The sequence below is a fragment of the Psammomys obesus genome, unplaced genomic scaffold (genome assembly GCF_907164565.1).
Source record: "Psammomys obesus unplaced genomic scaffold, mPsaObe1.curated_primary_1811, whole genome shotgun sequence".
Taxonomy (NCBI): domain Eukaryota; kingdom Metazoa; phylum Chordata; class Mammalia; order Rodentia; family Muridae; genus Psammomys; species Psammomys obesus.
The window spans coordinates 10,097,615-10,124,327 of NW_026596234.1; the positions used below are offsets into that span (position 1 = coordinate 10,097,615).

Genomic DNA, 26,713 nt, shown 5'->3' on the forward strand with positions numbered 1-26,713 from the left:
GGGCAGGTGTCTGTCTGTCTTGGTTACTACTCTGTCCTAGCCCAGCCCCTGAAATGGCGGTTGCTATATTGTGGGGACTCATCTGCTAAGAGGCTGTCATGGCAAGTCAAGGGACAGGCGTTAGCACCCCCTCCACAGGCGAGGAAACTGAGGCAGAGTGGGTTAAGTGCCTGGAGCTGTGGGGCTGGGGTTTGAGTACTGGGGCACAGCCCCCTCCCCCAAGGCTGGGGTGGGTTGGTATGGTACCAGATTGTCAGTTTCAGGGACTTGGGGGTGTGGGTTGATCCCAAAGCAGGGCGACGAGCCGACGTGGCTTGAGTAAGCTGCATGTTTGTGTTGTCTCCCACCTGTGGAATGCTCAGCATCTCACCCAGCCGGAACCCAGCCTCATGGCTTTTCTCAGGGCTGGATGGAGCAGAGCCAAGTCTCCGTGCCCCGCCCCCTGCCTGGCTTGCTAGCCCAAGATCCAGTCCTCTGCCTTCAGATGTGAATTATGACACCCCCCCCCCAGGAGGGGGGTTGGGCCACTAGGGGCTCGTGTTCCTGGAGCAGGGGTAGGGACTTGGCCCTCCCACCCATGTTTCTCTGCCCTCCGGCCATTATGGCTGTAGCCTTCCCTGCTTCAGGCACGCTGTTAGCTGAGCATCTATTATCAAGGTGCCAGAGCAGGAGAGCCACGGCTGGGATGCAAGTCGTTCAGATTAGCTCACACAGGTCAAACGAATGATTGGCCTTCACGTGCCAATTACAGAACTGGGGTATCAGCTTCCCTGTTTTACAGTTGACAAAATCGAGGCTTGGGGTGTGTGCTAGACCAGGGAAGCTGCTTTGACTAAGGAAGGCAGAAGCTTAAAAAAGCTCTTATCCCCTCTGCTCAGAAGTCAACAGTCATGAATGATGGGTCTGGTTGGGGGTGGGGTCTTCCCCTCCAGGCTGCCCAGGACCACCCTTCTAGGTCCTCCCCTCGCTCAGGCAATGGCTCCTCCCTGCCCCTAGCATCCAGACTCCTGTCTCCTTGAGTGGATGGAGCTGATGAGAAGGCCGAGTGGCTTCCCTTTACGAACCAACTTGGCGTTGCTTCTAGACACGGTTGCATCCGGTGTCGTATGAGATTGAGGCTCTGAGGCTGGAACAATGAAGACCACCAGATCTGAGGGGAACTGAAAGTGAAGCTGAAGGCTGCCCACCTAGTCCTTGGCCCCTGTCAGATCAAGGGCACACATACACGCATGCGCACAGACACGATAGGTCACTGTCCAGGCTGTGTTTTTGTTGCTGTGCTAAAACATCCTGACAAAGAGCAACTTTGGGGAGAAAAGGAGCATTCAGCTTATAGCTCCGGGTTACACCCCATCACAGGAGGGAAGTTGAGGCAGCAGGAGCCTGAAGCAGCTGGTCACGTCACCTCCATAGTAGAGAACAGAGAGAAAGGGATGCTTGTACACCGACTGCTCAGCTTTCTCTGCTCTTACACACTCCAGGGCCCAGGCCTAGGGAATGGCACCGCCCACTTTCAAGCTGGCTTTTCCCATACCAATTAAGGCCATCAAACCCCCCCACCCCCCAGCCCCAGACATGCTCACTAGCCAATATGATTTGGACAAGTCCTCACCGAGACTCTCTTCCCATGTGGTTGGTGATACGTGGTGTTGGTTTGACAGTTACAACGATCACAGCCACTTTCTTTAATACCAAGTAAAAGAACAGAGCTGGGGGGGCGATCCCTGAGGCAAGGCCATTGGAGAGGTGAGAGCTGAGTAGGTGCCTGTGCCCTGGGACCCTGGGGCTAGCATTCAGCCCCTCCAGGGCTGCTTTGCCTACATGGAGCATGCCACTCATGGAGTCCGGCTGCTTTGTGGCACCCTCACTGGAAGCTCGTTTCTGATACCGAGGTTTTGTTGTAGTCCTCTTCATCGTCAAACCCAGGCCTCCCGTTTTCCAGATGAGGAAACTGAGGTTCCAAGAACCTCAGCCTTCTGAAGACCACGAAGCTTGGAGGTGATGGACGTGGAACCCAGCCAGCTGTCCTGACTCTCTGTCCCCTCCCACAGAAAGTCCATCAACAGGAACTCCATGCGGTCACGGCTGCCGGCCAAGTCCTCCAAGGCCTACGGCACGCTGCGCAAGGCCTCACTCTGTCTGGACCCCCGGCCGCAGCAAGTGAAGAAAATCTTTGATGCTTTGAAGAGAGGCCTCAGGTGAGTGGGGAGCGACTCCTCCCGCACATGCCTGTCCCACCTCTTCCTGGGGGTTGTGGGACTGTGTGGGAGACACAGAGGGCATCTGGCTGCTTCGGCAGTCACAGCTGCCACCTCAGCTGCAGCAGGAAAGGAGGCAGGCAGTCACGGGGTCTCCTGGTGGGTGGATCGTCACACAGGGGCTGAGACTGCCAAGGATGGGAAAGACAGAGCTGTCAGCACCGTCCTGGGCACAGGGGGTGGCATGTTCTGGCCGGGGTCTGTGCTCCAATCTGAGCTCACACAGCAGTGGGAGGTCAGGCAGTGTGGGGAACCTGGACCAGAGACTGACAATCGGCTGGGCAGAGGGGGGAACAAATGAGTTCTTGGCGCTTAAGGAGTACACCAGTCAGAAAGCCCTTCTGTGTGGTACTGTCAGACAGACAGACAGACAGACAGACAGACAGCAGTACTGAGACATATGTCAGGTGGTGTAGGTGCTGCAGAAGAAATCGGGTGAGGCAGGAAGGAGTCTGATGTGTTTTAAAGGGGCCGTCCTGGGCATCCCCGGCATACAGCACGGCCACAGGGGAGGAGGTGAGTCGTGTTTGGATAACGAGAAGGCCAGAAGCCTCAGAGTTCAGGGCCTCCGGGGCAAGAGAGGCAGGGACAATGAGACAATGCTCCAAGTCTGTGTGAGCAGTGGGCGGCCTTTGCTGTTCATCACAGAGCCAGGAAATTTTCTGCGCTGAGGGAGGAGGTGACCGGGCCCTCAAGCCTGGGCTTCAAGATCCTCTGGCAGCTGCGGCCTGGTGGTGGACTTGCCACATGGGTTGGGGTGAGAGGGAGACAGAATGGGTTTGGGTCACACCGGGAAGGATGTCGAGGTACAGGCAAGGAAAGGGGAGAGGGGAGACAGGTAGCTGCGGAGACCGAGGCAGAGGAGTTTGGTTTTATTCTGAGTAGAGCTGGATGTCACCGGGCTTCAGCCGCGTAACCGCTGAGCGTGGTCTAAGGGGGGCACCGGTGTCCCAGCTGGGAGAGCTGGGTCTGCACAGACCAAGTTCATCTGGGTCTCTTCTCTGCTGGGGCAGCTGATCTCACTCAGTAAACTGATCTTGATAAGATAAACCCAGGGTGTGTGTGTGGGGGGAGACAGAGAGAGACAGAGACAGACAGAGAGAACCATGTTGCTGGGGACTGGGCAGGAACAGTCACAGCAGGAAGGACACACCTTGGCCTACAACAAGAGAATGGCCTGTGGAGGCATTTCCCACATGCAGTGGCACCTAAGTCCCCTAATGTGAGAGCAGAGAGCATGTCCCCTTCTCCACCCTCACCAGAGACCACCCTGAGCCACGAGAATGGAGGATAGGAGCCCTGAAAGGAGCAGTTTTCAAAACCCACCTCCTAGCCTAGATGATGCTCTCAGGGTAGGTAAGGCTAATGCTCTCAGAGACTGGAAGGCCCTGCTTGGGCTGCAGACCCTCCTGAAACAGGTGTGTATCCTTGGCCTTGAGGCCTTGAGGAGGGAAGGAATGCTGGGGAAAGGGGTGGCCTGGCTAGGCAGATCTGGATGCCTGCTTCCTTGTCGTCCACCTGGGACACTCCAAGCCCCCTGCAGCACCCTGGGTTCTGAGTTGGAGGGCCCCTTCTTATCTGGAGCAGGCAGGAGGGGCAGAGCCCAGAGAGTATGGTCAGACAGACTGGACTGAACATCAGGTCAGCTGTCCTGATTGAACATCTTAAGAGTGAGCCCAGCCCAGGGTTGTCGTGTCGTTTGAAGGGACTTTTCCTTCCCAGGTGCCGCTCTCATCCTCAGCTGCTGGCTCCACTGCTCAGCATTTCATTGGGTCCCTTCTCCTTCCTCCCCCTGGGTCCTCCCTCCTTCCTCCCCCTGGGCCCATGGTCTCATCTCCCTCCCGTCAGCCTTCTACCTGTTCTCTCTGTCTCTGCCTCCCTTCCTCTTCTATCCATTGTGCCTTCCTCAACTCAGGGTCCCCCTCCCAACCTCCCCCTGACTGCCAGGATCCATGTGTCTGTCTTCATGATGTGCCTGGTAACAGCTTGACTGATTTGTGGGGTTCGGGGGTAACAGGAATCCCCAGGAGGCGAGCTGTCAACCCTTAGGCTGTAAGGGCTGCCAGACTCCTCCATTCTCTTCAGATCTGCCTCCCTGTCCACCGTAGGGAGCACCTGTGTGAACAGCAGGCCGAACTGGACTACCTGTGCGGACGCCACACGGACACCCAGAGGAGCTCCAGGCTGGTGAGTGGCCGGGATGAGGATGGTGCTGCTCATAGCAGCCGCCCAGCCGAAAGACAGTCGGAGGTCTCCACCCAGAGGCCTGTGGTATTTGTGGTGACCTTTCCTCTCGTGGCTCTTGGAGGAGCTGTCAGTCAACCAGAGGTTCATGATCCCATTCCTCAAATTTTGGCCATTAGACACTCCGGGGCCAGGCAGCTTATGTTACTCAGGAAAGTGGCCATTTCTCTGAGTGTTACAGGCCCTGCCCCGGCCCCAGTATGTCATGCATGGTCCTGGGTGATGGTTTTCTGTGGACATCAGGGTGTGGGCTGAGGCCAAACCCAGCCTTGGCTGGTGTAGGGCTTATGGACTCTTGATTTGTCTGTTGCCCAGTGTATCAAAAACCAACCGAAACAACAAAATGCCAGGACGCCCAGTGAAATTTGATTTTCAGACAAGCAGCAACCTTTTCTGCTCTGAGTCTCTGACCCTGTGAGAAGCTTAAGTCATCAGTGGGTGCCCTCTACTTTACCTCCTTAGGCACATCCACTCCAGCAACGAACCCCTTGTCCCTGTCTCTGGTCCCTCTGATCCCCTCACACTCCTGAGTCTGATCTGGCCACCCACCCTTAGGAAGCCAATCAGAAGAGCCAACTTAACACAGGAAAGCAGAAAAAGGAGATTTAGCCAATGTGTTAAGAGGAGCAAAGAGATTCAGGAGACACCCCCAAAGTCCACCAGCCCTGAAGTGAGATCAGAGTTTAAACAGAGGCCAGGGGCTTGCACATCTAAGCAGCTCTGGTCAAGATGTGGCCCCACCCACCATTGAGTCTGGGCTTCAGTCATCCTGGGGAACTGTGGGAAATATCTTTTGAGAAGACAAGTCCCCTCATCAGGCTAGAGTCCTTTTCCTTCTCCCACGGTGAACTTCCTAAGAAATCCCCCTTTCTCTGATGTGTCTCCTCAACAGTTGGAGAGTCTTGACACAGTATTGACACACTGTGTCTCCTTAGACCTTCTTTATTTTACAAAGCAGATACAGCACCAGCTGCTGCCTGGGGGACTGTCACCCAGCCTGCCTGGGCCACACGCAGGAGCAAAGCTGCCATGTCTTGTCATGCTCTGGACTTCTCCTCCCAAGCTGTGTCCCTCTGTCTCTCCTCTAAGTTCAGCCTCACGTAGGTTCCTCACTATGGGGCTGGGAGAAAGGGAGAAGACAGTGGGTTGAATATCAAAGCTGCCTCAGCTTCCTTTGGGTGTCGGCAGGGTGGAAGGCCCAGTCTCATGTGGGTGTCAGCCACATGGGAAAGCAGAGCTGGTTGAGTTTGGAGCCTCCCTAGGTAGGCGACAGGGTGATGGCTGGAACAGAGGGAGGGAGAGGCCCTTCTAAGACCCCACCCATTCCTAGCCCCGCCTCTCCCCCCAGGGAGCACGGCTGTTCCCACACTGTGCCCTTTCTCCGGGGTACAGGAGTCTCGCTCAGGCAGACAATGTATAGAGGCCTGTCTCTACGTTACACTGGTGTCGGGAAAGGCTGGGGACCCCCGCATCTAGGACAGGGAGCCTGGAGCCCACAGGGAGGAGGGTTTTGCGGGTTTCCCAAAAGCCTGAATTGAGGACACCTTTTCAAATCTCAGGCCCTTTCTAGCTCTTCATTTTAGTTTTTAATGTGGTGTATTGATTGACTGACTGATGTGAGGGAGAGGAGGCAAAGCAGGCACACAGCTGCCTCAGTGCCCTGTGGGGCTAAGCGGACAGCTGTGGGGGACAGTTCTCTCCTCCTGCACTCGGGTCCGAGGCAGCAAGCTCAGGTCAGCAGGCTTGGCGGCAGCCATGATCCATCCAGCTGGCCCAGCGCTTCACTTCTTAGCTGAAATTCGGATTCTGTAGTCACACATGTGGCTACTACTTTACTCCCTGTTGTGATGAGATAACTTAGGAGAGAGAGGGTTCATTTTGGCTCAAGGCACAACAATCAGGTGGGTGAGGCAGTCCACCGCATCTTGGGTCAGAGGGCAGCGCAGGATGGAAGCGGCTGCTTTGCTGGCTCTTTCCTTGTTATGTAGCCTAGGACTCCAGCCTCTGGGATGACCCACACTCATTTTAGGGTCTGTCTTCCCAGCCCAATTAACCCAGTCATCCAGAAACTCCTTTCCAGACACGCTCTTTTGTTTTGTTTTGGTTTTGGTTGGTTGATTTGGCACTTTCCAGACAGGGTTTCTCTGTACTGTAGCCTTGGCTGTCCTGGAGCTCACTCTGCAGACCTGGCTGGCCTGGAACTCAGAGATCCACCTGCCTCTGCCTCCCAAGTGCTGGGATTAAAGGCCTGTGCCACCACTGCCCGGCCTGCCAAATTGATACTGACGGTTACAAAGCCTGCTGCCCATTTTCCCGTAGGAAGAAAGGGAGGCTCAGAGAGGCTAAGAAACGTGCCTGGGACACACAGGGAAATAGTGCCAGATCCAGAACTGACTTACCCACAATGCATGTGTTTAATTCATTTTCCCTTGGATGCCCATGGCCACGAGCAGGCCAGGCTGCAGGCATTGGCTTTGTCCTTGAAGCTCAGGTTCCCCCCGACAACCCCCGTGATGAGAGGTCTCTGGGACTCTGACACTCACTTCCTTTCTCTTCAGGCCTTCTACTACGATCTGGACAAGGTAAGCCCATGTCCCTGTGAGGTCTCCAGGGTAGGTAAGACTGCCTGAGCTAGCCCTTGGGCAGAACACCTGGGCATCCTCTTATGTTACAAGTGGAGAAACTGAGTCCCAAGGCAAGCCCCTTTGAGATCTGAGCCCAGTCCCCTGCTCCTGGGGAGGGGGTGAAGCCGTGGGAACCTGGCCGATTCTAAAGCAGCTTTTTCTTTTCCGGGAGAAGCAAATGCGCTTGGTGGAGAGACACATCCGGAAGGTGGAGTTCCACATCAGCAAGGTGGGTGGCTTCCGAATCATGGGGGTGTTATGGGGAGGGTGTCAAGGGGGCTAGTGGGGGCATCACGTAGGTATCCCAGGGAGCCATGTGGGTGTCGCTGGATACCATGGGGGTGTCGGGCTGGGTGTCGTGGGTAGCTGGAGAGAGTTGGGGTAGAGAGTGGTGCAGAGCTGCAGTGACTGACAGCAGGTCCAGCCCTGAGCTGGGTGTAAGGAATGTCCAGGTGTCCTGGGCTTATGGGTACAGAGGGCTTGTGGCTTGGTCTTGGAAGGCTCTAACCATCCCTGTATAGAAAGGAAGGTGGAGGGATGTGCCCACAGTGCCCAAGCAAGTCCCCTAGGCTTGCCTCTCCTCCTCCTCTCCCACCCTCCTTCCTCTTCTTGAGACAGGGTCTTACTGTGTGGCCTTGGCTGTCCTAGAGCTCACTACATAGACCAGTCTGGAGTTGAACTCACAGAGAGTTATTTGCCTCTGCCTCCTGAGTACTGGGATTAAAGCTGTGTGCAAGCACTCTTACCTTCCTTTAGGCTTTTCATTACTTTTTAGAGACAGGGTTTCTCTGTGTAGCCTGTCCTGGACTCACTTTGTAGACCATGCTGGCCTTGAACATCAAACTCACAGTGATCTGCCTGCCTCTGCTTTCCTGAGTGGCTGGGATTAAAAACGTGCACCACCACACTGGGCTTAAGCTTTCTTTCTTTCTCTTTCTTTCTTTCTTTCTTTCTTTCTTTCTTTCTTTCTTTCTTTCTTTCGGAGAGAGGTTGAGGGTTGAGACAGGATTTCTCTGTGTAGCCTTGGCTGTCCTGAAGCTCACTCTATAGACCAGGCTGGCCTCAGAGATCCCCCTGCTTCTGCCTCCCAAGTCCTGGGATTAAAGGTGTGCATCACCATTACCCAGCTTAGGCTCTTTTTGTGATAGTCAGTTTGCAAACAGCTATCATAGCTCACATTCCATTCCACAGTTGGGACTCAGGCCAGCAGGGTGTGCTCCGAGTGTGGCTGAGTGATCTTAGATGCTGGGGTGTCAAGTGGGTGGGCTTAGAGCCATGAGTTCCACAGTGAGAGGCCAGGATAGCAGAGAGTTCTCGGAGGAACAGATGGTGGGGTGGCCATGGGCTGTCCCTGGGTGTGGCCCACAGCCTTCCTGTCTGCCGCAGGTAGACGAGCTCCATGAAGGCTACTGTATCCAGTGGCGTCTTCGAGATGGTGCCTCCAACATGCAGCGCGCCTTCAGCAACAGCACCCCGAGCCGTGCCTCCCGAGAGAGCTTGCAGGAGCTGGGCCGCAGCTTGCAGGAGTGCATGGAGGTGAGCCGCTTCTCTCCGCCCCTGCTCTGGGGTCCTGGGTAGGGGCTGGGGCCGGCCAGGGAAAGGGCTGATCTACTTGTGGCCTTGCAGGACATGTGCCTCATAGAGGGGGCCTTGGAAGCTCACTTGGGCGAGTTCCATGTCAGGATGAAAGGTGAGCACCAAGTGGGGCTGGGCTGGGTGGCAGATCTTTTTAAGTGCCTGTTAAGGGTGAACCGTGTGGGCCAGAGTCCCAGGGTCTGGAGACCAGCCCTGACTGTTGACGCTCTCTGAAGTACGCCGTGATGCCCTCTACCCTCTTGAACATCGGAACCTCTTGTTCTTCCCATGTTGGCCAGCACACCCCTGTACCTCAGGGTCCCCGTGGTCCCCAGGCAGGGGTAGAGACTAGCCTATTTCTGTGTTCCAGGTTTGGTGGGCTATGCACGCCTCTGTCCTGGAGACCAGTATGAGGTACAGCCAGGGAAGGCCTTGGAGGTTCAGGCCCTTGGGCTTGGGAGGGGGTTCCCCTGGCAGACAGTGAGGGGGTTTCCCTGCATCCTTTCCTGTGCCTCGCTTGCAGGTGCTCATGCGCCTGGGCCGTCAGCGGTGGCGGCTGAAGGGCCGGATCGAGCCGGATGACAGCCAGACCTGGGACGAGGAGGAGAGGGCCTTTGTGCCCACTGTACATGAGCACCTGGAGATCAAGGTGGGGCCGGACCCAGGGCAGGGCCTGGCGCCTGGCTGCCTGGCTCAGACACCACCATCCTGTCCCTCCCGTCCAGGTGACAGAGCTTCGAGGCCTGAGCTCCATGGTGGTGGGCGCTGTGGCGTGTGACACCGCGGACTTCTTCACAGCCCGGCCCCAGCTTGTGGTGGTGGACATCACTGAGCTGGGAACCATCAAGCTGCAGCTGGAGCTGCTGTGGAAGTGAGAACCACTGTGCCAACCTGCCCTCACCAAGGCCTCCCCAGCTCTGGGTGCAGGGGAGCCGAGTGGTCCTGTCTGCTCAATAGGGGCCTGATACACACCAGACCTGCTCCTCTACGGCCATCCCTGTCCTCACCCATCCTAACAAAAGCCAGGCTGGCCTGACCTTTACAGCAGCCCTGTCCCCTCTTCCTCCATGCCTCCTGGGACCTTGAATTCCACTCTCACATTCTGGCAGCTATAGCTGAGCCAGGACCTTCTCTAGGGCTCACCTAGTCCTTCAGAGGGGCTCTCTCTGCCCACATAGGCCTTCTCCCCATGCCTCCTGTTGCTGGCTCTCATCCTTTCCAGTCCAGGGCTGAGCTGTCACCCTGAGGAGCTCCTCTAGGGCCCAGACTGTGAGGTCCAGGCTCAGAACAGTCTATGTTGGCTTTGGGGCTCCAACTTCAGGAACCTGTGGTCTCTGGAGTTTCTGTTGTCAGTGGCAGAGCCATCTTGCACTTCCAGTGCGTCTCTTTCCTGTCCCCAGAGCAGGTGTGGCAGGGTGGGAAAGAGCTGAGAACATAGCCCGGCTCAGTCATCTAGGATGTGCTCAAGCCACTCTCATGTCCCTGAGTCCTGCTGGTCACAGGTTCCTTCAGGTGGAGGAGGTACTGCAGGTCTCTGGGGTTCAGGCCCCCCTGGTGGGTTTGGTGTACTCCTCAGCTGGGGCCCATGCTGCCCCCTGGCCTCCTTGACCTCTACCCCTGAGCCTAGTCCACTATATCCGGAGGGTGTCGTGAGCATCAGTCACGACAGTCAGGCCTAGCTGACTTGAAGGCTTTGGGATGAGAGAAAAGTGGGGCAAATTCAGGGCTGGCCCCTCTTATTGGAGGGGACATTTGCCCAGGCAAATTTCTTGTCTGGGAGCCATCATTCCAACCCATGTAAATAACCCAGCCACAGAACTCCCACCAGCCCCTGGGTCTGTGGAAAGATCATCAGAGCTCTTGCATAAGTTACTTTGAAAGACAAGGCAGCTGCCTGGAACTGCGGAGCTCCGGGTCCCTTCTGAGTCCCTGATGGTCTCTGCTTTTTCCCTGTAGCCCCTTGGACTCTGAGTGTCGGCTGGTGTCACCCAGCCCCACTGGCAGGTTTTCCATAGGAAGCAGGAAGGGCTCCCTGTACACCTGGACGCCCCCCAGCACCCCCAGCTTCCGGGACAAATACTACCTGGTAAGTGTGAGAGATGGGCCGAGCAGCAAGGGACATGGCATGCTTGGGGTTCAGCTTTCGGGGCTGCAGGGCTGTGTGGCTCTGTCTTCTGCTGCTTGAGGTCATGGGACTTGGGCTGGTGCTGGCACCTAGCAGCTCTCTCTCTCTCTCTCTCTCTCTCTCTCTGTGTGTGTGTGTGCGTGTGTGTGTGTGTGTGTGTATGTGTGTCCTCTGCCCAGCCATGGCCTTGGCCTCACCTTGTTGAGGTAACTTAAGAGCTTCCAGGAGAGTGATCTAGAGCCATGTACAGGAAAGCAACTTTTTCCCCATGATCTCCAGGGGCCAGGAACCCTAGGAGCCAGGGCCACCCTCCTCTCCTTTCTCTTCCCTTGGGGGGGGGGGTCACTAAATGCTATACGCACAGGCACCCTTAGCATTTCTCTTGGTGTTTTCTTTGGGATGGGTCCTCCTCACTCGAAGGGACCTTTATTAATAAACGCCCCTCCCCCCCACTGTGTGTTTACTCAACAGACACTGAGGTCACCTCAGTGCTGGGCTATCCAATCTTCAGTGGGAACATTTGGCCCAAGCTTGCAGCCATGCAGGGTTTCAGGCCCTGGAACCGCCCTACACACATGCCTTCAGCCCTGATGAGGGTCCCAACTCATATGCCACAACTTCCCAAACCCCTGGATGCCCTAAGTGCTCCAGTGGCCCCCTTTCCATTTGCTTTGGTCTCTATGCACAGTCAGCACAAAGGTCCTGAGGCAGGGGCATGGCAAGGATGAAACAGTGAAGCTGAAGCTGGAAGGGAGAGCTAGGGGGGTGTAGGGGGTGGCACCTCTGGAAGCCAGTCACTTTGGCAGATCTGGGCACAGGGGCGGGGTGGGAGGTGGGGGGGAGGGGTCTCAGCACAGTCCCTGGGGCAGCTGCTGAGGTTGCTCCTGTGTCCCCTCCCAGTCTGTCCTCCAGCAGCCAATGCAGCAGGCCCTCCTGCTAGGTGGGCCAAGGGCCACTTCCATCCTCGGCTACTTATCTGACAGTGAGCTCCAGGGCGCCCCCCTGCGGAGCCGGAGCCAGGAGCTCCTGGAGATGGACTCCTTCAGCTCCGAGGACCCCAGAGACGCTGAGACCAGCACTTCAGCGTCCACCTCAGATGTGGGGTTCCTACCCGTTCCTGCGGGCCCCACAGCCTGCAAAGAAGAGGAGAGCAGGGAGGAGCCCCCGCCTCCAGGCCTGCTGCCAGGCTTGGCTCACCCAGCCGGGGCTGTGCTTGCAGAACGGCCGGGCTGGAGGGATTTGGGAGGAGAGAGGCCGGCCCTGTTGGAAGATGCTCCCACCCAGAGCCCTGAGGTGCCACAGAGACAGAAGGGCCAGGAGGATGGAGATGTGGGGGACGGAGTGGAGGGGCCGGTACAGGAGGTCCTGGACCTGCTGCGGTCTGCAGATGCTGCGCAGCCTCAGCTCAGGGAGCTGGAGTACCAAGTCCTCGGCCTCAGGGACCGGCTGAAGGTATGTCCACCGTGCACTGGACAGCAGCCCCGCTTCGCTGCAGGCCCGAGGCCTAGGAGCAGGTGCAGGGGCCTGCCAGCCCACCTTAGCATCCCAGCCTCGCCCCTCAGTGGGCCGAGTCTCTCTCATCTTCAGTGCTCTCACTTTTCAAGGCCTAGAAAGAGAATACCAAGGGGAGGCCGGAGCGCACAGTGAGTAATTTGCTCTGTGTCTTGCCATAACCTGGCTCCATCGAGAAGCTTCTGATGTGGGTGGGTCTTGAGGGGTACAATTTAGGGTTGAGAACATTGGGCCAGAGCTGAATCCATGAAGGCTTTGTAGCCAGCTGCCCACCTCATCTCTACGGCCACACAGAAGCTTCCCCTCGGTGGCTGTTCAGCTCTCTGGCCACCTGCAGTGGCTCTTAGAGCTGCTGGCCTCGACCGATGGCTCTCTTTGTTTACATTTTTAAATTCATAAAATAAAATGTAGATCACACGTGCCAACTTCTACAGGTGTTGATGACACTTTTTTTTTTTCCTCTCAGAGCTATACAACATAGGCCTCTTCCATCTCTGTCTGTCTGTCTGTCTGTTTTATTCTCACCCGGACCTCCCATTCTCACATCAGCACAGCTGAAAGAAGGCTCCACTTTTCGTCCTCTGTCCAGTGTCTCAGAATCTACTGCTGCCACCTTAAAAAGACCCTGCCCACACGTTCCAGGAACAGGAATTTGAGGAAGAATGCCACTATGATTTGTACTTGTCCAGTATTTATGTGTGAAACAGTCTGAGTCGCAGGCACACAGCTTCTGTCACACTCCTGTGCTTTGAAGAATCACGTGCGCTTTGTAATAGCACAGTCATTCAAAACCCCGAGACACTTTTCTTTTTTAGAAAACAGATAAGGACAATAAGACAAGGAGCGGTCCCTCCTTCAGCTGGACTTCTAAGGGGGGCGGTGCTCATCCACAGAATGGCCATAGACTTCACTTCTTGAGAAATGGTCTCAGGGGGCTGGAGAGATGGCTCAGAGGTTAAGAACACTGGCTGCTCTTCGAGAGGTCCTGAGTTCAATTCCCAGCAACCACAGGGTGGCTCGCAACCATCTGTAATGTGATCTGGTGCCCTCTTCTGGTGTGTACATGCAGATAGAGCACTCATAATAAGTAAATAAAGAAAAAATCTTAAAAAATAAAGCTTAAAGTAACTTATATATCAGTGGCTAGTGAGATGTTGATACCTTTTCAACTCACCTGTCCAATTTCAAGAAATGGTCTCAGTTTTGCTAAGAGGCCCAGGCTGGCCTTGAACTCCTGATCCTCTCACCTCAGCCTCCAGTGGCTAGGAAGACATGTGTGTAACACCACGCTTGGCTAACTCACATACATTTATTATTATTTATATGTGAGTGTATTTGTATGTATATGCATGTGTCAGATGAGGGCGCCTGGTCCCCTGGAGCTCAGGTTATAGATGGTTTTGAGCCACCATGTGGATGCTGGGAATTGAACCCAGGTCCGCTGCAAGAGTAGTCAGTGCTCCTAAGCACTGAGCCCTCTCTCCAGCCTCCTACATGTATGTAGACGCGTGTGTACATCTGTCTCTTTCTCTCACACACACACACACATGCTTGTGCACTCGGTCAATCACCTCTCATTCTCCCGAAACTCATCTCCTCGCAAAGAGTCACGTGCAGTCCCGGGATGGGGATCGACGCACAGGCTCTGCTATCATTTTTTTGAGGAAAGAAAATCCAAATTGTTCAATGTGCATCTCCGCCCCCCACTGAGGGGAGGCGAGTGGCTGCGACTGCCACTCTTTCCCCAGTTGCCGTCATGTGACACGCCACCTGTGCCGATGGTCGCACGCTTGCTGTGTCTGGCCCCAGGCGTAGGGCTGTTTGCAGGCTCAGGGCCCCAGGCACAAGCCCCAGCATGCCCAGTGGTGAAAGTCTGAGAGTCCGAAGAGCTTCCTTCGAGCAGGAGGTGTGGAGCACCCACGGCTGACAAAAGACATCATCGACTACATGAGCGGTCCTCAGGGCTGGGACACAACTCAGTCAGTGCTTGCTATGCAAACAAACATGAGGACCTGACCCCCCCACCACCACCACCACATAAAGAAAGGGCAGGCCTGGTGGCTAGCTCCTCAGAGGTCAGGAGGTGGAGACAGGAGGGTCCCTGGGGCTTGGTGGGCTGCTAGTGTAGCCTGACTGGCAATAAGAGACCCTGCCTCAAAACTGAAACAAACCAGAAAGCAAGGGGGACAGCCTTTAAGGCATGACACTCGAGGTTGTCCTTGTGTGGCCCCTTTGCGCGCGCACACACACACACACACACACACACACACACACAAAGGAAAAGAAAACCAGTTTTTAAACAGAAATGGACCTTATACTCACTGGCTGGGAATTTGCAGTGTGGCCCTAAGGGTTCAGCGTTTGCTAGTCTGCTGACATACTTACCTCAAATCATGAGAACCCAGTGTATCCCCGAGTCTGTGTACATACATGCACACACATGTGCTTGCAGAGTTTTGTTCTAATGGAAGTCAAGTCACTGTGGTCAGGCTTATTATTTTGTTGTTGCTCAAGGATTTTTTTTTTTTTCCCTGTGGGCTCAGCTGTGAATGCCTGCTTCAGGGCTTCATTCTTGGGGCGTGGTTGGTGTGGACTGAGGCCTGCTGTACTGGGACCCTATCCCTGCAGGGTAGCCCTGGTGTGGAGAAAGGTCTCTGGTGGCTCCCGCAGGCCTCCCCATTCACAGCTCACCCACAGCTTCTGAATCTCATCAGGAGGAGGGCAGAACAGGTTTCCGGATTTGCTGAGAAAGGAGCCATTGCTGGGCTTTAGTGCAGGGGCAGGTGTCAGCTGGGATAGAGTGGCGCCTCCTCGTGGGAGAAGCCCTGACCCATGGCTTGTCCGATGGGTGTCGGTGACAAAGTGAGAACTGTCACCAAGATCTGTCTCCTTGGTGACCTCCCACTGTCTCAGGCCGTGTTGGTGGAACACTGGAAGTACCACATCCAGGCTCATCCTGCTGAGACTTGCGCCGTTGCTGGGCTGGTACTGGGGAGGGGGCTGTCACATCCTGGCTGGGTGGGGAGGGCAAGAGCCTCATCCTGGTGCTTGTCCACAGCCCCGAGGGGTGCAGCCGGAGCCTGTGTCAGCGCAGACCCTGATGGACTGTATCCTTGAGAGCTTTGCCTTTCTGAGTGCCGACCTTGCCAGTGATGAGCTGTCCCTGTTTGGGGGCTCCCAGGCTCCTGAGTGAGTGAACCCCCAGGGGGGACGCCTCTGCACTGCTGCAGCTCCATGCTAGTCTCTAAGTCCTTGGCCTATAATGAGAGGTTTTACTGTGCATGGTGACTTCTCTCCATGTCACTGTCCCCACACAGCAAGCCTTCATGGCCACCAAGGGGAGGGATCTCAGGCAGTGATAGCAGTAGCACACAACAAAACCCTGACCTTGACCTCAGTGGCTGTCACACTGACTGACCTATGTGCCCGCCACTCCCTCTGGACCACCATCCATCTCATTCTGCCTTACCACCTACCTTGATCACCCAGGGCCCAGGGCCACTTCTATCCCAGATCTCAGCACTTCAGAAGGGGATGGTCTCTGCTTCTTTCTCAAACCCAGTAGTTCCCCCAGGGAGATTCCAAGCCTGCTTCCTTTCCGAGTGTGGCGAGCCACTTGGGCCTTGAAGGGGCTCAGCTCTGCGTTGTGAGCCATGATACCAGCCCCAAGTCTAGGTTTCCTGTCCACTTCACCAAAGAGCAAAACGAGCCTCCGGCAACCAACCAGAGTCACAGCCTCAGGCCCCCTGGGAAGCCCTGCCTTCCACACCTGTCTGATTTCCAGCCAACTTTCTTTCCCTTTCCACGACTGAACCCCTGTGCCTGGAACCCAGTCTCCATTCTGGAGTTGGGGGTTGGGGTGGTGCTGGGGAAGGGGTCCCTTTGCTAGCCCAATGGTCACGGAGTTCTTTTGTCTCCCCAGGAGAGACAGCCCCCCACCCCCACGGCCGTCATTGAAGGTGTCAGCCGGCGAGCTCACAACTGGTACCCCTGAGCTGGATATGCTGCTTACTGTCCACCTACAAGTCTGCCAGGCCCTGCTGCAGGTGTCCGGGTGGAGCTTGGCCCAGGGTGGGGACTCAGAAGTGGGAAAGTCTGGGGCCGGGGAGGAAGGAAGCCACCCTGAGTGCCATGGAGGCTCTGAGGCAGGAGGTAGGGAACGGCATGGGCCTCGGGGAGCCAAGGCCTGAAGCCAGTGGGAGGTTCTGATAGCCACGCATAGGTGCTAGTCAGTCCAAAGGGCCTCAACCACAGGAAGGGTCCAATAGGGGCTTCAGGCAGTGCTGCTCCCAGGGGTCTGGATGCCGTCAGATGGGCCTGACCCTCTTCCCACTGGTGTGTGATGTCTGGCTGTCCTTGGGTGGGCTGACCCTGGGGGGCTCACCTTGATGCAGCCAAAGAGCTTAAGTCACGGGCTAGGAGCCACCTCTGGGACAGGGCAGCTGTGGGCAGAGGCATCCATGCTGGGCTAACCCCAGCATCTCTCTGGTTCTAGAAACTGGCCTCCCCTAATTTGTCACGGATGGTCCAGGATTGCCTCCTGGAAGAAGCAGCCCAGCAAAGGCAGGTCCTGGAAGTGCTTTCAGACCTTGACTTTGAGCAGGTCAGCAAGGCCAGGTCGGTTGAAGAGAGTAAGTAGCACCCAGCCACCCGCCCAAGGCCTTGCCTCCCTCCCCCTCCACCGATGGGTGGGTTATTTGGGCTTGCATGCCTGCATGTCTCTGTATTCTGAGGCCACTGCCGGTTCACTGCAGCCATCCCCCCCCCACATTCTGGGGTCCCTTCCAGGGAGCAATGGTGGTCACCTCAGTTCTTTGTCTGCCCCTGTGGGCCTGTCTGGGAAGTCCAGCTTCCTAATGGCGGGGGGGGGGGGGTAGGGGGGGAATGTGAGTGTGGTTGATCTGTGAGGGACCAGGAAGGTGCCTGGAGCAGCACTGTTCCTTTGGGGGGTGACACAGGCCTGAGAGGAGGTCCCCGTAATGGTGTCCTACCCTCACTTCCAACCCTGGGTCCTTGCGGAGGGGTTTCTGGTACCCATGGTTACTCCTGCCCAGGCTGCTGAGCAGCTGCTGGCTCTCAGTCATCCCACAGGCCCCTCCCAGGAAGGGTGGCCTAGCACTGTGGCGGGGATGCACGCAGCCTGGTGAGGTCCTGGCCTGCCCTGCCTCCACACTCCTGAGCCAGCTCAAGAAGACGTTCCTACATCGCGTCCGAGGGAAGTACCCCGGCCAGCTGGAAATAGGTAGCGTCCTCCTTGCTTGCCCCATCCCTGGGGAAGGGCAGGGCTGCAACTGGGGTACTCACATGTCGGGCCTTCTCTATCTCTGTGCATGTTTTTGATGCCCTGCCCCTGGGAAAGTGGGCTGTGAAACCCTCTGCCTCCCACCAAGGACTGTTATAGGAAGGTATGCAGGCAAGGTGCCATCCAGGCATCCTGATATCAGGCTGGGCTCTTCCTGAGGGCAGCTGTAGCATTTTCCTGTGGAGCAAGTGAAGGCTGATGCTCCCAGGGGTGGCATTTAAATTCTGAAAGTTCTGCCCACTCTCTGGGCTGCCTGATGCCATACGTTTGCAGGGCTATGGCTCTGGGGATTCAGAGTCCACTGTAGTGGTTACTGGCTAGCTAGCCTGCTCCTTTTCTCTGCCAACTGGAGAATTAAAGGACAGGAAAACAGCCAGAGCAGAGTGAAAGTGAACTTTATTGGCGGATGCTGCCGACTTCTGGGGTAGGGAAGGTCCTAGAACCAGGAATCTGTTGACTCTAAGGGATCCCCTTTCCCAGAGTCCCTTTCAGCTGACAGACCCGTCTACTGAAAGGCCAGCTGAGGCCTCAGTTCCACTCCTGTCCCCTCCCCCTGCCAGTGTGTCGAAGGCTCCTGGAGCAGGTGGTCGGCTGTGGCGGGCTACTGAGCACAACGGGGCTCCAGGAGGAGCAGATGGTCACCTGGTTCCAGTTCCACAGCTACCTGCAGCGGCAAGGCATCGCTGACCTGGAGAAACACCTCAACCAGCTCACCAAGGAAGGTAGGGCCTGGAGGTGGCCATGGCCTGGAAGACCCCGGGGTCTCTGTGCGTTGACTGATTTGGGCCACAATTCAGAGCTCCTGTAACTCGCCCTCCAGCTGTCAGAACTGAGGCAAAGTGAGAGCAGAGTCGGTTGTAGTGGAAATTAAGAGGGAGGTGAGCGGTCCTGAGCAGTTCTGGGGAGAGGAGGTGGCAGCCTAGAAGTCTGGGCTAGTTCTAGTTTCTTTTTGAGCCAGGGTCTCACTCTAGCCTCGACTGACTTCCAAGTCACCATCCTCCGGCCTCAGCCTCCCAAGTGCTGGGATCACCGTGCTAAGGCTGGCCTATGGTTCTGCTTTCAGGGTGTGTCTGGTCCACTTGGAGGAAGTGTCTGTCCGGATGTGGTGGCGGCCCTCTGTCTTGGAGTTGCCTCCGTGGCTCAGGCACGAACAACGGCACCTGCCTCTCCTGTCTTTCAGTTACTCTCATCGAGGAGCTGCATGGTGCTGGCCCAGCCAAGGCCCTGAGGAAGCTGCATGGGAGGCGTCTGGGCCAGCTGCAGCCCCTGCCACAGACACTTCGAGCCTGGGCACTGCTGCAGCTGGATGGACCCCCGAGGCTGTGCAGGATGGCCAGAACGCGCCTGGCCAGTGCGGCCAGGAACAGGCGCTTCCGGGAAAAGGTGCGGTGTGTGAGGGCGTCCTGACTGAGTGCGCAAGGATACAGAGTGGGTGATGGGGAGCTCTGAGAGTGCTCTGAAGAGGATGAATGTGGGCTGCAGTCACTAGGGTGACCTCGAGGATAGACCTAGTACCAGCTCATAGCCTGGGCTTAGTTTCTCAGAGGTGACTTTAAATGTTTAATATTTATCTATTAATAGAGTGCATGTCGTATCAACAGTTTGGAGGTCAGAGGACAACATGAAGTCAGTTTACTCCCTCTACTACATGCATTCCAGAGTTCAAATGCCTTTAATCCCAGCATTGGAAGGCAGAGGCAGGCAGGCAGGCTTCTGTGAGTTCGAGGCCAGCCTGGTATACAGAGGGAATTTCAGGACAGCCAGGGCTACCCAGAGAAACCCTGTCCCCCAAACCAAAAACGACAAAGCTTGGTGGAGTTCACTTATTAAGGCTGGCTAGTGACGGCTCTTGGGTCAGTCTACCTCATGTCAATACACCTGGCTAGATTAGCAGACCTCACGGGCCAGACTGTTTAGAGAGGGGCTGGATCTGGGTCACTGGGGCATCTGCCGTGTGCTCGACCCAGCCGGGGCCCTGCACCTGCCCCGACCTCTCAGGCTAGTCCTGTCTCTTCCCCCAGGCTCTGCTGTACTACACCAATGCCTTAAATGACAGTGACGACAAGCTCCAGCAGGCGGCGTGCATGGCGCTGCAGCAGCTGGGGGTGAGTCCTTCGTCCTCCCATGGGAGGTGTCCTCCCTGACGGTGGTGGTGAGGGCGGGAGCAGCAATTGCAGTGGGCAGCTTGAAAATGCTTTCAGTGGGACAGGGTGGGGTGACGGTGGCAGAAGGTGTCACCAGCAAGAGGACCCTAGTAACAGCCAGCCCCCTGACTCCACAGCAGAGGGCCCCACACCAAGGGACTCCTTGCCCAGCCCAACATGTTTGAACTATGATAAATTCTTGTAAATGAGAAAAAAGATGAAGCCCTATGACGACGTGAGAGCCGCTTGTCACCCTTGTCCTTAGCGGAAGTGGCTTGGCCCCCTTTGGCACATTTCCTGTTTGCAGGGACATGCACACACTGAGCATAGCTATTAGAAATGACTTTAAATTGAGCCGAGGACTACGTGCCTATGAGCACGAGGGGCTGAGTGGGAATCTCCAGAACCCCACAGAAAGGCCAGGTGTGGTGGCACACACTTTAATTCCAGTAGAGGGAGATAGAGGGGGAGGTTCCTGGGGCCCCGGCCCTCCGGCATAGCTTATCTGTGAGCTCCAGGCTAGGAGAGACCCTGTCTCAAAACCTAGTGCAGATGGCAGCTGTTCGCTCTGATTTTGCTCACATCGTGTGTGAGGGTGTGTAGGTGTGGCGTACACGTGTAATCTCTTCAGAGTCTTCACACACTGAAAAAAAAAAAAAAAAAAAAAAAAAAAGCCAGGCATGGTGGCACTAACCATGACCCAGGCCAGCCTGGGCTACATAGGGACTTCCTGTCTCAATAACCTCATCAAGGCCACTATGAGCATTCTGTGAACGGGTTTTAAGGAAACCCATACTGGGTTCCAGCTCATCTTCCCGTACTGGATGACAGGGGGTTGCTTCAGGGCCTGTGAGCCCTGCCTTCCCCTCTCCTTGCGCTCCCATGCTGGGGATCCTCCTGGAAAACCTTGTTGCCCACTTGCACATGGGAGCTGGTTCAGTGCAGGGCAAAGCCACCGACCCCACTTGGCCAGGGCTGCCCCCAAACGTCCTCGGAGGCACCTGCTGAGCCTCAGGTGCTGGGCGAAGGGGTTGAAGGTCCTGTGGGCGCGCTGTTCTATGGATGTATGACAATCAGGCCCTGGTTCTCCAGGGAAGAAAGTTTCAGGTGGCAGGTCCCAGAAGGCAGCCAGGTTTGTTAGGTGGGGTCCACAAACAGGCTGCTGGTGGCCTTGCTTGCTGGCTTGTACTGGGTGTGGAAGAGAGTTCCAAGAGTGCCGCTGAAGAACTGGAGACCATGTAGGAAGCCCAGAGGCCTCTAGAGGGCACACAAGGCTTTGGGAGCCATGCCGGGGTTAGCACTGCAGGGATGACAAGCGGGCTGGGGGGGGGCTACCTGCTGCTTAAGAAGCCCCCTTTCTCCCGCCCTCAAAGGCAAGTGAAAGCATCGAGCAGATCGCCAGCCTGTGTCAGTCTGACCTGGAGGCCGTGCGGATTGCAGCGCGGGAGGCAACACTGTCCTTCGGTAAAGTGTGGCCAAAGGGTCTATTGCAGCACGGTGGGGTCCCGGGTTCTAGGGCAGGCAGATAAGCTTGCCACTTTAAGGTCCTTGGCAAATGGAGGGCAGAGGCAAAACCAGGCTAGTGCCCAGGAGATTTCTGACAATAGGAGGCTGTTACGGCCGTGGATGGCTCAGTCACCAGCAGAGGAATGGGAAACCCAAGCACTGCCCCTCTAGAGACCCAAGACCTGGCAAAGCAGGACACCCAGGCGGTGACAAGCCAGTGACTAACACCTTTGTTTCCCAGGTGAGAAAGGACGCCTAGCTTTTGAGAAGATGGACAGACTCCACTCAGAACAGGACGCCTTCTGCCAGGAAGCAGATGTTGAAATCACGATTTTTTAAGAAGCTGTGACCAATAAGCTCAAATCTGGCCTCTTTCTTCCTTGATGCTGCCTAGCCACCACAGTGTGCAAGTTTTGGATGGCACTTCCTCACAAGCGTGAGCTGGTCAGGATGGCTACCTGATGTTTGGGTCGGTACCCAGCCCAGGGGCGTGGTGGTATTTACAGAACAGAAAGTGGTATGTGAGACCTCCAAAGCCGTGGCCTTCCACCAAATGTTGTTTTGCCTTCTTGCTTTCCTGGGGTGCAATGCCAGGGCTGCAGGCGCTGAGGATCAAGGGTCCAGGCCAAGGTGAGGCTCCAAGGCGGACAAGATGGACTGAGTGTGACCCCCCTCAGCTGGGGCAGAACTGGTCTGACAAACATGGGCTACCACAGGCAGCGGATGGGCAGGTCCTCTTCCAGAGCACGGCGGCCTCAGGCCACTAGATGAGTCGCTCCAGATGCCGGAGCTGAGGTTTTTCACTGTGGATGGAGACCCACGAGGGGCTCCCGGGGCTGACTCAGGCATACCCCATTAGCGTCTTGTAGACCATGTGTGCTGACTTGGTATTTATTTGCCTCATGTTCACTCCCTGAAGTCTCAATTAAAAACTCTAGTTTATGGCTACTTTGCTGCCCAGAGTAGATATGGGAGATAGTGTCATATGGGAGGGGTGGCCAGGGTCTCAGGGCTCTCTGCAGCACCCACTGGGGATCCTCCCTACACTCTTGATTCCGAAGGCTCGTAGTAGGCCTTGCCCTCCTCTGCGGGGCACTATGACGATACCCCAGACCTTTGCCAAGTCTTTGCCCCACTGATTTATCCCAGAGTGACTAGTCATTCACCTTTTCATGCCAATGTTGTCTGTGAAAGCTCAGACACCATTTTCATACCTGAAGCTTTTGGCTGGGACAGTGGTGCCAGGCCCACAGAGGGGACCAATTGCTACACAGCAACTGTGAATCCCTGAGGGGTATATGGGGCTGTGCTTTCTGCCACATCTGTCACTGAACAAGCCTGAAGTGACTTTGAAACAGGAAGTCAGTCACCTTGGGGTCTTACAGGTTTAGTCTTATGCAAGAATGGGAGGTCATGCTGCTTTCGGGTCTCATTTTCGTTTCCAAGTGTACATCAAATGAGGTTTGTGGATGTCCTGAGACATGGTCTCAGGTCCATGGTGTCCGACAGGCAGCTGGCCAAGGGGCAGTGAGGAGGCTGGTACAGGGGTGCCGGCGATCTCTGTGAGTCTTAAGGTCCTCTAGGCTGCCAAAGGGTGGGTTCCTGAAAGATCAGTGTGGGGTCCCCAAGTTCCCCGCAAGCTCTGCAGCAAAGGCAGGCTGGCCAGTCACCGGTACATACAACCCACAGCATGCTAACCCTGCCGGGCATCTGTCTGCCTCATGTTGGTGGCGTAGTATACAGGTGACTGCCCACTCCAGCCCGCATCTGTCAGGAAAAGAAGATGGAAGCACCTCACATCCATGTTCTTTAAAAACATTTATTGTTGCAACTAATGCAGACCCATCAGTGAGACAGCAAGTTGGAAACGGTGCAGTCCGACAGTTCTGTGAGGTCACAGAAGACCCTGAGACACCCCCACTGGGGCATGCACCACCCCACACACTATACCGGAACACTTTATTTTTATTGTTGGTTTTTATTTTTGTAAAAATGGTTTATTCCATGGCCATCAAGAAGAAAGAATAAGAAGCAGAAGAAGAAAGGAGGAGGTGGTGGAGGAGGAGGAGGTGGAGGAAGAAAGGAGGAGGAGGAAGAAGAAAGGAGGAGGAGGGGGAAGAAAGGAGGAGGAGGAGGAAGAAAGGAGGAGGAGGAAGGAAGAAGACGAAGGAAGAAGGACCTGCTGAGTAAATATTGGCTTAAGGCATACAGCAGCTTGCTACCTCCACACAGGCGATGGGACAGGGCGCCTGTTCTCCAGGACATCCACCTAGAAGGCTACTGTACACACCCCACTATACAGACACAGCCCCCTGCTGACTGCTCTCAGCCTGGACCCTGGCCGTGCTACCCACCAGGCTCTGCAGGCAAGGCCACCACCGTTCCCACCAGTGGCTCTGTGCTGGCTTCTCTGGGTGAAAGGCAAAATGTGAAATGCTGGCAAGAGGCAGTCTGGAGTTCTGGCTGCCTTCGCTTATTTTAAAAAGCCACCCAATGTGGAGGTCTTAAGTTCCCTTCACAGGAAGAGTCATGAGCACCATCAGTCTCTACCAAGCTCAGGAGCTGCACGTTTCTGGGCAAGGTGGCCCAGGGCAGCAACAACAGCAGGCTGACTCTAAGGACACCCACGCTGTTCCCAGGAGGGTGCTTCCCACAAGCAGCTTTGCTTTCAATCCTGACCTGCTCTTGGGAGAGTATGAACTTGGAATGGAGGGACTGATCCCAGAGGTGGAAGGGCCCTGCCTGCCTAAGTGTCCAGGGAATGAGATGTAAATGTGGAATGTCTGAGATCCAGCGGGGCTTGGTGGGCTAGGAGGGGCAGGCCAGGGAGCCTGAGGTGCCCTGCCAGGAGTGAGGCAGCATCCGCACTGGACACGGGCTGTCAGTGAGTAGGCATCTATCTACGTTTCCCATGTCAAGCACTTGGCACCACCAGGACTTCGCGTTCTCTAACTCACAGAGAAAACAGAGGCTGGGAACAGAATCCAGAGGTCATGGGGAGAAAGCCCAGCCTTGACCCTTGCGTGTCACATCAGCACCACAAGGTCTTTCCACGTTACTACACTGTCCCAGGTTTCTGACAGTTGCTCCTCACACCTGCAGCTCCTAGCCCTAGCCCTGGTCATACAGGGGCTCCTGTCAGGCTTGCAGTCCTGGCTCTGGAGGACTGATGTGTTACTGTACCTGACAAAGCCCTGGGTGCCAGGCTGACAACTTCCATCATCAGTGTAGGGATGTGCTCGTGCAGTGGGGACGCCTTTGAGAAAAGGTGAATAAATAAGAGCGGAGTGGCTTCTAGGGAAGGGGTGGAGCCTCATGCTACTGCCATGGGCCACTGTTCTGCTTCTGCCATTCCCTGCACTCTTCAAAATGACTCTGGGCTTGGTGCTCCAGGGAAAGAAGTGGAAGGAGAAAGCAGAAAGGGAGATGCATGGCCTGGGACAGTGGCTCCGTGTGAACAAGCATCCTCTGCAGCTGGCTCTGCTGGCCAGCAGCCCTTCCACACCATGGCTATGGTAGCCTGTAGCTGAGCGGCTGGAGTGAAGGCTTGTGCTGCTAGACAGCAGCCTCAGGAAAGCAAGTGCCCAGCACGCACCACAGCGCCCGCCTCCTCAGGGCCTCAGCCACACCAGCACTAGAGGCAGCAAGGCTAGCGCTTGGTGGGGGTTTTGTGAGTCCAGACTCTGAAAATCACCGCTCAGGAAAACAGTCTTTGCAGTTCACAAAAATCATCTGATGCCTTCTAGGATGTTCTCTGGGATAGAACTGAGTGCTTCATTGGTACAAGTCCTGCAGAGTGGCTTCCATGACGCCAAGGCTGCTCCTTCCATCAGTCATGCTCACACTTCAGTGGAGTGGCTTTTACCACAGCAGTGCTGACTTTGCAAATGAAATGGAAACTGCAGCACAAAGGCCAGCAGCCACCTAAGATGAACCTGACCCTGAGGCAGGGCCCTCAGGGAAACCCATTTGCAGGGGTGGGTGGTGAGGGCTGGGACATCTGCAAGATGGTTGTCACAAGGAAAGAGGGCACAGGTGAGGATGGAAATGCAGGGACACGGCCTGTACTGTTGCTCTCCTCACAACAGGGTGGCACCCCGGCTCCTGCAAGCTCAGGGTGCAAAGTGGGGAGGGCCCAAACCAGCAGGAGCTTTATATCCCTGACCGGTTAGGCTCTTTCCCCTGGGAAACCAATGTAAATCATGAATCTGATCACACACCAAAGGGCACAAGCGTCTTCCCTCCTCCCCCGAAAGAACAAAAACCTGTCTTTATAAATGTTAAAAACAACGTGTTGTAATTCTTTTTTTACCCCCCAAAACAAACGAACCAGAGAAAGGGGAGAGGAGTGAGGTGAGAGCAAGTGAGTCAGAGTATTTGGCATTTCCTCTACTTCTCCTGAACAGGTTAAGGCCCTGAGATTAGACTGTTCTTGGGACCGTGGGCTCCTTCAAAGCCCAGGGCACTGCTGCCCTTCCTGGGCTGGCCCTTCCAGTTCCACCGCAGGCTTGCGAGCTGTTCCCCAACACCGGGTCGGATGCCGCAGACCGAATCCTAAGCTGGGCGGCGGCAACGCCCGCCGCACTCGCGCCTCACAGCAGTCTGTCAGTGAAAACACACCCGGTAGCAGAGGTACGCACCAGTCGCCAGGGCTGTGGCCATGCACACGTTGACCAGGAAGGGCTTCCAGTGAGTTGGCCAGTGTGCCTTTTGTTTCTCCTCCATTGGGGACAGCTCTTCCTTGGTGGGGACAGATACCTGGGTACCTTGGAGACCTCTACCCACCATCCGTTTTCTAACTTCAGTGTCTTGACTCATGCTGAGGAGGGAGGAAGAGATAGGCTATTCACCTTGAGAAGATGGACAAGGATACTATCACAAAGGAGGAATTCTGGAGAAATGAGGCCCCCTCACTGGGTGGGGAGGCCAGCACAGAACGGAAGACCTTGGGCAGTATCCACGGACCAGGCTGGGTTTAATTCAAGGATCAAGTCAGCCCATAGCCCACAAGTTCACATGCTTTACCAGGAATGGAAACTCCTGGCTCTAGTTAAAGACACACTTAGATCCACATCCCAGTTACAGGGGAAACATGGCTTCATTAGTCCTGGCACAGGCACACTGCTAGCTCTTCTATGACCAAGTACACTGTAGTGAGGGCAGCTAGGTCATGCCTCTATACACTGTGCAGAGCTCTGGGTGGGTACTGCTGAGAGGCAGATTATGTGTGCCCACAAGTCAAAACTGCCCTCCAGGAAGGAGGCAGTTGCCCACATCTGGCAGGCACATACTTTCTTGATCACCCCAGCTCTAGCACACAATGCTAGGAGCTTGCCCCTCTCCCTAAATGGAGGGTCTGCAGCACACATCCCAGTACATTCTGGTATCACCTCAGCACTCCACAGGTACCAGTGGATGCTCTA

The 26,713-nt window shown here is 55.8% G+C and overlaps 2 protein-coding genes across 2 annotated transcripts in view; one reads left to right on the forward strand and one right to left on the reverse strand.

Annotated features, from left to right (window-relative positions):
- Positions 1-22,238, forward strand: part of Ripor3 (RIPOR family member 3) — a 63,621-nt gene extending 41,383 nt beyond the window's left edge. Inside the window, exons 3-22 of the mRNA XM_055596075.1 lie at positions 2,052-2,198; positions 4,367-4,445; positions 7,061-7,084; positions 7,302-7,355; positions 8,513-8,662; positions 8,753-8,816; positions 9,072-9,115; positions 9,225-9,350; positions 9,427-9,572; positions 10,658-10,787; positions 11,727-12,278; positions 15,397-15,527; positions 16,261-16,384; positions 16,834-16,969; positions 17,419-17,580; positions 18,201-18,362; positions 18,821-19,023; positions 19,662-19,745; positions 21,158-21,248; positions 21,532-22,238. Of these exons, the coding sequence (XP_055452050.1) occupies positions 2,052-2,198; positions 4,367-4,445; positions 7,061-7,084; positions 7,302-7,355; positions 8,513-8,662; positions 8,753-8,816; positions 9,072-9,115; positions 9,225-9,350; positions 9,427-9,572; positions 10,658-10,787; positions 11,727-12,278; positions 15,397-15,527; positions 16,261-16,384; positions 16,834-16,969; positions 17,419-17,580; positions 18,201-18,362; positions 18,821-19,023; positions 19,662-19,745; positions 21,158-21,248; positions 21,532-21,629 (2,707 nt within the window). The 3' untranslated portion in view covers positions 21,630-22,238. The remainder of the gene's footprint in view (positions 1-2,051; positions 2,199-4,366; positions 4,446-7,060; positions 7,085-7,301; positions 7,356-8,512; positions 8,663-8,752; positions 8,817-9,071; positions 9,116-9,224; positions 9,351-9,426; positions 9,573-10,657; positions 10,788-11,726; positions 12,279-15,396; positions 15,528-16,260; positions 16,385-16,833; positions 16,970-17,418; positions 17,581-18,200; positions 18,363-18,820; positions 19,024-19,661; positions 19,746-21,157; positions 21,249-21,531) is intronic.
- An 855-nt stretch (positions 22,239-23,093) lies between these two features.
- Ptpn1 (protein tyrosine phosphatase non-receptor type 1) overlaps positions 23,094-26,713 on the reverse strand; it is a 50,990-nt gene continuing 47,370 nt past the window's right edge. Inside the window, exon 9 of the mRNA XM_055596076.1 lies at positions 23,094-26,109. Coding sequence (XP_055452051.1) covers positions 25,896-26,109 — 214 coding nt within the window. The 3' untranslated portion in view covers positions 23,094-25,895. The remainder of the gene's footprint in view (positions 26,110-26,713) is intronic.